The following is a 10,029-nucleotide window of genomic DNA, read 5'->3' on the forward strand; positions in this document are numbered from 1 at the left end:
ATGAAAAGAAGAAACAAAATGAAAATTGTGACTAGTGTGTTTGGATGAGAGATTATTTGAGATAATTTTTAAAAAAAGATACACTACTGTGACATTTTTGTTGATATGATATTTGAAATAAAAAAATAATTAAAATATGTATTTATGATACGAGCAGATAAATTTGTATAAATAATTTGCTATTCAAACACAATAATCTTATTTGAGATAATTTGTTAAAAAAAAAATACTGTAACACATTTTCTAATGTGATACTTGAAATAAAAAAGTGATTAAAAAATATTTTTATGATAAAGCAGATAAATTTGTGTAAATAATTTGCTATCCAAACAACTTCTAATGACGAAATTGTGTGTTTAGTTTATGATGATACATGTGCAGTTGCCTGTTTCATCATTCGTCAAATTCATTTTTTAAGTCAATTTTTATCCTTTAAATCTGGCACCGTATACAACACGCTATCATGCATTCATATTTATATGCCACGAGGTCCTCCTACTATTTGGACAAATCTTCGACCCACTTTTCTGGCTTCATACAAATTTTCATTACATAAAAACTTTCTTTTATTTTTTAAAAATTGTCAATGGGTTTTTTCTTTGTTTTTCAGAGAAAAAAAGGGAATTTTGCAATTTAGCTGGACAGCACCATTAAATTTGAAAAAGCACTACTAGTATTCTGACGGAATTTGCAAATTAATTTCTTTGAATAAACCATATGACATGTTTTTTTTTCCATTTTGAGCAAATTCGTGGAAGACAGCCAAGAAGATGTAATCCAGAAACCCCCCAAATAAAAACGCGTCAAGACAGCTAAAAGTTTCCTTTTCCTCTTCTCTTCTTCTTTCCTCTAGCTTTGACTTCATTTTTCTTCTTTAGTACCATTTTCTTGGCTTGGGCGCGATTTCTTTATTAGCATTTCTTTAGATTGCCATTCGCATTTTCGTATTCTTCGGTTCCATTCAACCAGGTACATTTCTTTCTTTCATTTTTACTTCTATTTCTTCAAAACTGACCCCAGTAAAAATATCTGATCTCGCTATCTGTAACCAGCGTGATCAGAGAAAATTTCTTAAAAAATATATAAATGGGTTGTTTTTCTATCTAGAAACAAAATTTATAGTCCTTATCAGGAAAATTGTTGATTTTTGTATAGTTTTTATATGGTTGTTTCCTCTTTTTTTTTTTTTCTAATGCCAATCTTTGAAAGATATATCGGTTGATTTTTGTACAGGAATTGTTGTTGTTGACATTGTGGGTTTTTGGTGGTTGAGGGTTGTAAAATGAGTGAAATTTTGGCGGTGCATGCAGACCGGTTTGTGAAGCCGGTTCAGGAGATTAACCCATATGGTATCGTGGATGAGAAGCCGCAGCGCGAAATGGTGGGGCCTTCTACTTCATTGGCGCCGCGGCCGGAGGAGGAGGAGGTGGTGGTAATGGTGGGGGAGAATGAGAATGAGGAAGCGCCGCTTATAGCGATGGCTGAGTGCCGCATTTGTCAGGAGGAGGATTCATTGACCAATTTGGAAACTCCCTGTGCTTGCAGCGGTAGTCTTAAGGTGTAAATTTTGAGAAACCTTTTTGGATTGGCATCACTTTTTCTTTTTTTCTTTTTTTTTTTGAGAATTTTACATTGATATATGCCATCCATTTTGTTCTTGTTGAGCTGTTAAGTGGAAAAAAGCTTGTTCATAACCAAGGTTTGTTTTTGAGCCTTTTGGGTTATTACTTATTACACATGCCTGTGACACGGAAATTGTTATCTTGGCAACACTTTTTGGGGAAATGGCATGTTGCATGTTGCATGTTGCTTGGAGAAATGGTGAAGAAAAACTTTTTCAAAGATAAGGGCGAGTCAGGATTTCAAAGGGCAAAATATGGAAAATGTTGAATAAATTTGCTAGGAGTGGAAATCTTTGGTAGGTTACTAGGTTATGTGCGAAGCTAAAACTGAAGCATCTGTATTACATAATTTGACCTGACTGTTGCTTTGGTGCTACTTCGGTAGCGGTCCGCTTTAGTACAAGAAGCTAGTTTTGGTGATTTCTCTAGCATATTTAAGATGCATTGACTGGGTTCTGCAACATTTCTTGCATTAATTGAAAAGAAACAAACCAAGTCAAAATATCTGAAGGTAGTAGGGTTGATATTTTTGTGCTACTACGTTAGTCGTCCTTCTGTGGATGCAATTTTAGCTTGTGGAGCTTTATTCTGCTTTTGGCTGTAGTGGTATCTACCCACTGTTGTATGACCTTCCATTCTTTAACTTTTTCATCCTAAAGTTATCTAGATGTGCCTGCGAAGTTGTTTTCTTGTGTCTGCAATGTACTATTTGGAAGCCTTTTTGAGCTTTCTTTTTCATGTGATTACCCTTTTCATGTGCTACGGCAGCACCCTTCTCCCGCTTACCTGATACAGTCCACTTTAAGTGCATTCATATGGTATTATTTTGGTGCAGTATGCTCATAGAAAATGTGTTCAACACTGGTGCAATGAGAAAGGGGACATCATTTGTGAGATCTGCCATCAGGTACACTTTGTCTTGATATTTTTTCCATTTGGTAGAGTTCACTAATATCAATTTGTTCTGTAAAGCAAACAAAATTTAAAGTTGTAAATTAACATTGCTTTGGACTGTAATTGTCTATCACTTCCCAATAGATTAAATTTTTACGATATTTGTAATTTGTAATCACATAGACTGGAATGGTTGTTTCAAATGGCAAACTTCTTGTATTTCTGAAGAATGCAAGACAATGAAGTGTTGCGACTTTGAACTGGAGTTAGGCCCCGAGCTAATGGAACATCCATTTTGATATGTGGTACTTGGACTTGGGTATGGGAGTCCCGTGGACATGGCTGCTCTAGTGCAAAATGAAGAGTTTAGTAAATGGACTTTGATGCATGCGCAATTACTTTGCACGCCAGATAATGCTGAGGTTTCATGACTGTACATTGTTCCCTGGAAGGAACAAACTGAGATATGTTTGTATGTATACGCGTGCAGTCTGTTTTCTGTTCATCGATGATAATAGAACCTGATAGACCATACCCAAGGACTCCAAAAGAGTATGGACCGAAAAGATTAGTTATTTGGTTACAATATCTGTTATACAGGATTGATTGCTTTTATAACATCACCAGGACACTATTTAGTTCTATTGTCTGGAGGTGTAGAAATGACATGTCTGTTTCCGATGAAGTTATTTTAAGGCTCGTATAACTAGCATTGTGAAGATTGTGTAATCACAGATAATATCATTCGTTTCAAGTATCATAGTCCTAGTTCTTTTAACGCAGACTTTCATTTGTATGATGCAACATTTTTTACGTTTGACATGCAGCCTTACCAACCTGGTTATACTGCTTCTCGACCTAATCCTGAAGAGACTACAATAGATATTGGGTAAGCTTCAAAAGTTTTGTGGATTCTATTCTGTTAAGCACTGGGGAGGGAAAAAAAACAAAAGGAAAAAGCAAACTTTTACTGAAGGCCCTCTTGCAATAAACCTTTCACTGGTGTTACACCTTCATAATAATCACAATTGTGATGAAGTGATGAAAAATCTACACTCCAGGGGAGGCTGGCAGATTTCTGGGGCACCTTTGGATTTGCATGATCCTCGCCTTTTGGCAATTGCAGAGGCTGAGCGTCAGCTTCTGGAAGCTGAATATGATGATTACAGTTCTACAAATGCAAGTGGTGCTGCATTCTGCCGTTCAGCTGCTCTAATTGTAAGCATTTACCAACACATTCTTTTCCATTATAAGTTCTATTCTAGGGCTAATTCTGCAATTGGAAATCCTGTTGGTTATCTTGTCATCTAATTAGGAGAATTAGGTTTACACAGCAATCATTCTTTTAGCCCTCTCCCAGTAATTGGTCATAAAATTTCCTAGAAAACTCTTATCCTATACTCTTATTAGTCCTTTGCTTTTGACTACTGATTTAGGAACCAAATATTTTCATGAAAATGAAAGTCGCCATTTTTTCTTCGGTTGTGTTTGGGTAGTTAGTTTTAAGTCTTTTCACTGTCAAGGAAATTTTTCTTCTTCAGCTTTGGTTACTCGAGTATTTGTATATTGGGAGACACTTCTAGACCTACATATTATTTGCCCTTGCGTGCAGTCAAATTTTAGTTAATTCTGAAATCTACTGAGCTGCAAATGAAAGGCAGGAATTTCATTTCTTCTGCTGTTCTTCCACTTGCACTTATGTGTGCATGTGGAATGTTTTTATGAGCTTTTGTACTCTTTCTTCATGCTTCTTCTCCATATATTTGTTGTTAGATATCCAAAATATTGCAATTCATCTATTTTTCACATTTTCATTGGCAGTTAATGGCTCTTCTGTTATTGCGGCATGCATTGACTGTTACTGATGGTGATGGAGATGATGACCCTTCTGCATTCTTCTCTGTAAGTTGGATTTGGACTGTAAATTTGCAAGAAAAATAAGAATCCATTGTGGTTGCCAGATGTTTGCCTTTTCTTTAGTCTAATTAATGGATGATGTGCAGCTTTTCTTACTTCGTGCTGCTGGCTTCCTTTTACCCTGCTACATCATGGTCTGGGCGATTAGTATTTTGCAGCGGAGAAGACAGAGACAGGTGAGTGTCTCTTTCGTTTCTGATGTTTGAGGGCGATTGACTTTTCTAGATATTTCCTTAGAATTGCATTCTTTCATCGTATACATTGCACCCTTTCAAGGACACGGATTTAGGCTCTTGAACATTTTGATAACAAATGTTTGCAATTTGAGTTCGCCAGTACCAAATCTGGGGATAGTTGATGCTTATGGAAGTGATGTTCTTCGCTGGAACAGGAGGCTGCGGCATTGGCTGCGACACAGTTTGCATTTGTGGTACAATCTGGGCAAAGCAGGGGTCTGCACTTTGCGATTGCATCCACTGCACCTCTACCTACACCTGCAACAGCATTGACTCCACAACAGGAGCATGTTTGAAATCTCCTGCAATCCTCATTTCACTGAGTGGAACAATCAGCATCTTTTGTGCGGCATCATATGAAGGACCAATCTCTCTCGTTCATTTTGAAAATATGCCTTCTTTGTCTTTTAAATGTCTCCTTCGGTTCTGTGTATATAGTAATGATGCTTCTGTATTCGAGCTGGTTAGGGAAATTCGGTTGACATGGGCCATGGCCGTTTGTTTGCTGAGCCTCAACCTTCCGATTACCTATTCCTATGTTACTTCATTTTCTTTTTGTTTTTCTGAGGGTTCCTATGTTACACTTTCAAGTCTTTTGCATGGTTTGGATATCAAATGCTCCTATGTCATGAGCACTCTGGCCCCTAATTTGAGGGCTGTACTAATACGACACTTTGCCTGCCTTTTTCTGTCTCCAGTTCCCCGGCTTAAGTGATGTAATCTATTGGCATAACCACGTTTTTTTTTTGGCAATCGAGAATTCCAGGAGGGTTCTGTGTTCGCTCGGCCGTGTGAAAGGCTAGATCAAAGTGTTCGTGACGACATAAGAATAATCGTGGATTAGCTCATAGAAATTCGAAGTTGTGCTAAAGAACGAACGAAGAATTAATTGGTAAGAGTTAAAAAAAACTTTTGAGCAACTAGTAAAGAAAGAAAGATTCATCAAAATTTCTTTGCTCTCCCAAAGCAAAATGAAAACCACATTTTCTGGGGTGATGGTCTCCCATCATCAGTTCTCGGTTGTATATATTTTAAGCCGCGGGAATCCAAGTTAATACTTTTTGGTCAAATACAAGTCCACAAAACTCAAAAGCGCGCGGCAGCAATCCCAACGAAATCTAAATGCCGTTGAAAAGAAAAGCTTGTCGTGTCCTCCACGATTGCCTACAAATGACTACTTGGAACACTAAGAATGAGTTGAATAATCCTTGTCTAAAGTTGGGAGAGCATCTGCTTTAATCTTTGTATTCTGGTAACAACATTCTCTTTGCAGCGTCCCACTTTGTCTTTCCAATGTTGCAGTAGTGATTTCTAATTAAACCGAAGGGTCCATCTCAGATACCCATTCCTGCAAATGTTCAGCACCACAAAAGGGAAAAATGTTGAACCCCTCCCCTTCATTCAAACTGAAAAACTTTTGAGCATAGCCAATTGATTTACAGGCCCTCAAATGGTCAAAAATTAGACTATCTTCATGTGGGCTTACCAAGCACTGAGAAATCGTTGTCTATTATTAGGTAATGGACCTAATGGCGTTATGGCATATTGAAAAGATCGCAACAAATTACTACTACTTCTGAGAACACAGAACAATAAAGTCTTTTTTAAGTGCCCAAACAAACGCAGTCTGCTGAGCTGATCTTTGATTGTCATCTTTTGGATCTCCAGCCCTGCCCAGAAGAATATGCGTACTTTCCCAGATTCAAGAATTTCACATAGAATAGCAGGTCCAGGACAAATTTAGACCCACGGAATGACATGGAGCCCATATGCCAGAGCTAAAGTTGTTGTTGATAGCTTACACGGTCCTTTACGACTAAAAATCAGTAAACCTGGAGAATAACCTTTACTAACTCCTACTTACCATACAAGATAAGAAATTTCTTTGAATATCGGAGCTCTTCCTAAAGCTGATGGGATGAGATAAAACTCCTTAAGATTTGAGACTGAAGATTCTAATGTAGCAGTCAGCTTTGCAAGGCGGTAGAATCTTACAAGTACATCAAGAACCCTGATTAAAAAATTGTACGGTACCCGTACCAGAAGCAAAGTAAAACAGGCCCACCAAATATTGCTTAGATTTTCTCATCAAGAAACGAAAATCAATCTAAGATGAGGTCAGAGGAATTGTAGTTATAATCAATTATCCAGCTAAAGGACTTCTTTTCCCCGTCTCTAAACGATTTATTACCACGTTAAAACTTGGGCTTAGGAGTCCCAGAGCTGAGTGTTGAGCTTGAGGGATTTATATAATTTCGTCATGGGAACCGGGAAGAGTACAGCCTTACTAGTGGTTTTTACCTGACCATTTGGTTTTTCTCCCCACCATCGTGTCTTCGTAGTGATTCTGACTATTCTTGCTCTTGGATTAAATAGAAATGGTAACTCTCTATATTAGTCAGTACACATCCTCGAGCCTTTTCTTTCTCTAAGAGGAAGCATCAGCATCAGCACCTGCCTCTTCCTTGTAGGACGATATTACTATATTAAACTATAATATGTACTTTAAAAAAATAGTTAAACCTGTCTTTTGCTTGTTTGGATGCTTTTTTTTCTTTTTTCTTTTTTTTTTTTGTGGGGGAGGGGGTTAATTTGAGGTAGGAAATTGCTTATTTGACTAACATTTGTTGATCTCTTACAATCTGATGGACTGCTGTTCAAGTAGATATAAAGCGAGAACTTGACAGAAACAACTCAACTATTCTTTTCACTTTCATTTTAGTAAATAAAGGCAAAGAATCTCTCAGTCTACTAGAAGAAAAGGAAAGGATAAAATAGATGAAGCTGTACTACTGATTGGACCACTACTTAATCGCTGCACTTAAGGCACCTTCAAGATCTCATTATGCAAGTTTGGTAAAGCATCAGAATTTCTGCTTTAGAATGTTCCAATAAGCATGTCTATTGCATATAATAGCCAAAAAGAAGAATATAAAGAAAAAAGATAGTGTACCCTCAGCCCTGTTAGAAGATAATTCAAAAGATAATACCAAATTCTAAGAGAAAGAGAAAGAGACACTTGAAGACTGGAGTGGGGCTTGTTTGAAACATTGAATTGGGGGCTTGAAATATTATTGGTAACCAAAAATCTTTAAAAGAAGAAGAAGAAGAAGAAGAAAAAAAGCATAAAGAAACACATTTAGCACAAGAAACCAGGACTGCTATTTTAGTTTGCATGGAGAAGAGAGCTTGGAATTCTAAAGTGAGATCTCCAAATGGCATAAAGCAGATGTTCGGTTTTTCTAGGAACAGGGATGTTCTATTCCCTTATCCTTTTCCATCTCATTTTGCTTTTATGACTGCTTGCCCCTGGACCAATATTATAGTACTATTAGCTGCTCAGGCTCTTGCTATATTTGCTAGTGTGTTTCTTAGTAACTAAGTAAAGCTGATTTACCATAAGACCCTTTGCATCAGATCATTTAAAAATTGAAGGCATACAACAGCATTTCCCCCGGCACATTTACATGTAAGCATGTCTGGAAGATGTGGCAATTTGGCTGGGATTCAAAGTGACTGACTTGGTCTTTGTTTACTAGACAAAAGCAGAGCAAATGATAAACAAGCAAGGCAACAAATGTAAAAGATGCTTAGCTTCTCAAAGGTGTTGTTCAAAGACCTTTATCCATCCTACTCAGATTCTTTTTCAACAGCCTTAGTTTTGCTTAGATTGCTGAGATTTATGATTGGGGTGAATCTTAAACTCCCAAATATGATTCCAGGCCCACCAGACTTGCTTTATATGGCCCTCCAAATCCCAATTATAAATACATCATGAGCTTGTGTCTACAGGGATGGAATGCAAGAAGAGAAGGGTTGCAGCATCATCACTGCTCAGTCTCTTGCCACTCTAAAAGAAGGAAAGGCTTACTCTTCCTTACCAATTAACACAGAAACATGGCCATTAGTATGCGGAGGACTTTTGTAGTCCTCATCTATCTAGGATTATTAGCAGTTCATCCGGAATATGTTTTTGGTTTGAGAAGTATAGACATCGAATTGAGATGGCGCAGAGAAGATCATCCGATCATGCAGAAGGATCAGCGGATGCTCAAGGAAGTAGTCACAAACGGGTTAAAAGCTGAAACGAGAACAGCACCTGTAAACAAGAAAACTGATCCATTTCAATCAAGCAAAAGACAAGTTGGAAGAGGATCAGATCCCATTCACAACCGCTCTTGATTGAAATCATGGTTTTTTTTTTTTCTTGATTAGTAGTGGCAAAATAGCAATGCAGCAGATTTTCGTAAGGGAAAGATTTTGCACCCAAAAATCTGGACGGAGGTCCAATGCATCTATCTCCTAGAAGCATTTATCTGAATTTGCTGTTTAGATTCAGAGATCAAAAGAAAATTAGCAATATTCAAGGGTGTAAGAGGATGACGGAAGCATCAGCCAGCAGAATTGTCTTCATCAGTAGATGAAGAACAGTCAAAATTTACAGTCAATTGGTAATGGCTCTAGGAGATCAAGATGTTAGTACATTGTCTTTGCATAGTCAACCAGTGTGGAATCACTATTTCTTGATTGCTTGCAGAAGTGACAATATGTTCTTAGATATTTCAAACTGAGAAATCTCTTCCGAATTTCAATACAAAGATTTGATTGATTCTTGTGGATGTGAAAAGCAGATATTACACAATTCCTTTTAGTAGACAAAGAAAAATCAACAAACAAATTCTCGTTTATCACCAACATAGCTACAAACAAATACAAACACACAAAACCAATAAGATTTCCCAAGTAGGTAAGAGCGTTCTTGTCATAGCAAAACAAGCCCTATATGTGGGGAAACATGTGAAAAAGTTCTTCTTTTATTTCTAATTTACGTATGTCATCTTTCAGCTTTCAACAAACTTAGATGGCCGCATTGCAGTGAATCACTTTCAACTCTAGATTCTAAAATTGATATCAAACTTCATGCACCAAGACAGAGCAGCTGTTCAATCTAAAAAATGCCATACGTTTTTTTCCCACATTTCTCTCCGAAAGCCTCTTTCCTCTGTGCGTTTCACCACTCAATTACCTATTGTTGTTTTTTAAAATGCAGTTTGTCATCTCTTACCACAGAATGCTTCAATCAATCTCGGAAGGCACTGTTTTAAAATATGTAATTATCATCACCATCTTCTTCAACCAAGGCTGCAAAACAAAAGACTCGGACTTGTTTGAGTTATAAGATGAACTTCTTGTTATGCACTGGACTGAAAAAGTTTCCCCAATAATTGAGTACGATGCCAACAATCGTGATGCATCCAGTTTGTAATTTTACAATACATATTTAACACATCACCTTTAACTTATTTGTTGGATAGTCTATTTCCAATTTCCAATCACTGTTTGTCATACTGGAGGAGGAG

At 37.2% G+C, this 10,029-nt stretch overlaps 1 protein-coding gene across 1 annotated transcript; it reads left to right on the forward strand.

The window, feature by feature from the left end:
• Positions 1 to 759: 759 nt before the first annotated feature.
• On the forward strand, positions 760 to 5,366 carry LOC113754371. Its single transcript, XM_027298764.1, has 8 exons — positions 760 to 969; positions 1,234 to 1,558; positions 2,458 to 2,529; positions 3,344 to 3,405; positions 3,578 to 3,734; positions 4,338 to 4,418; positions 4,520 to 4,609; positions 4,825 to 5,366. Exons 2-8 carry the CDS (start codon positions 1,283 to 1,285, stop codon positions 4,963 to 4,965), a joined length of 879 nt encoding a protein of 292 aa, XP_027154565.1. The 5' UTR covers positions 760 to 969; positions 1,234 to 1,282; the 3' UTR covers positions 4,966 to 5,366.
• Positions 5,367 to 10,029: the final 4,663 nt, after the last annotated feature.

This window comes from Coffea eugenioides, chromosome 11 (genome assembly GCF_003713205.1).
Source record: "Coffea eugenioides isolate CCC68of chromosome 11, Ceug_1.0, whole genome shotgun sequence".
In the NCBI taxonomy this organism is placed as follows: Eukaryota; Viridiplantae; Streptophyta; class Magnoliopsida; order Gentianales; family Rubiaceae; genus Coffea; species Coffea eugenioides.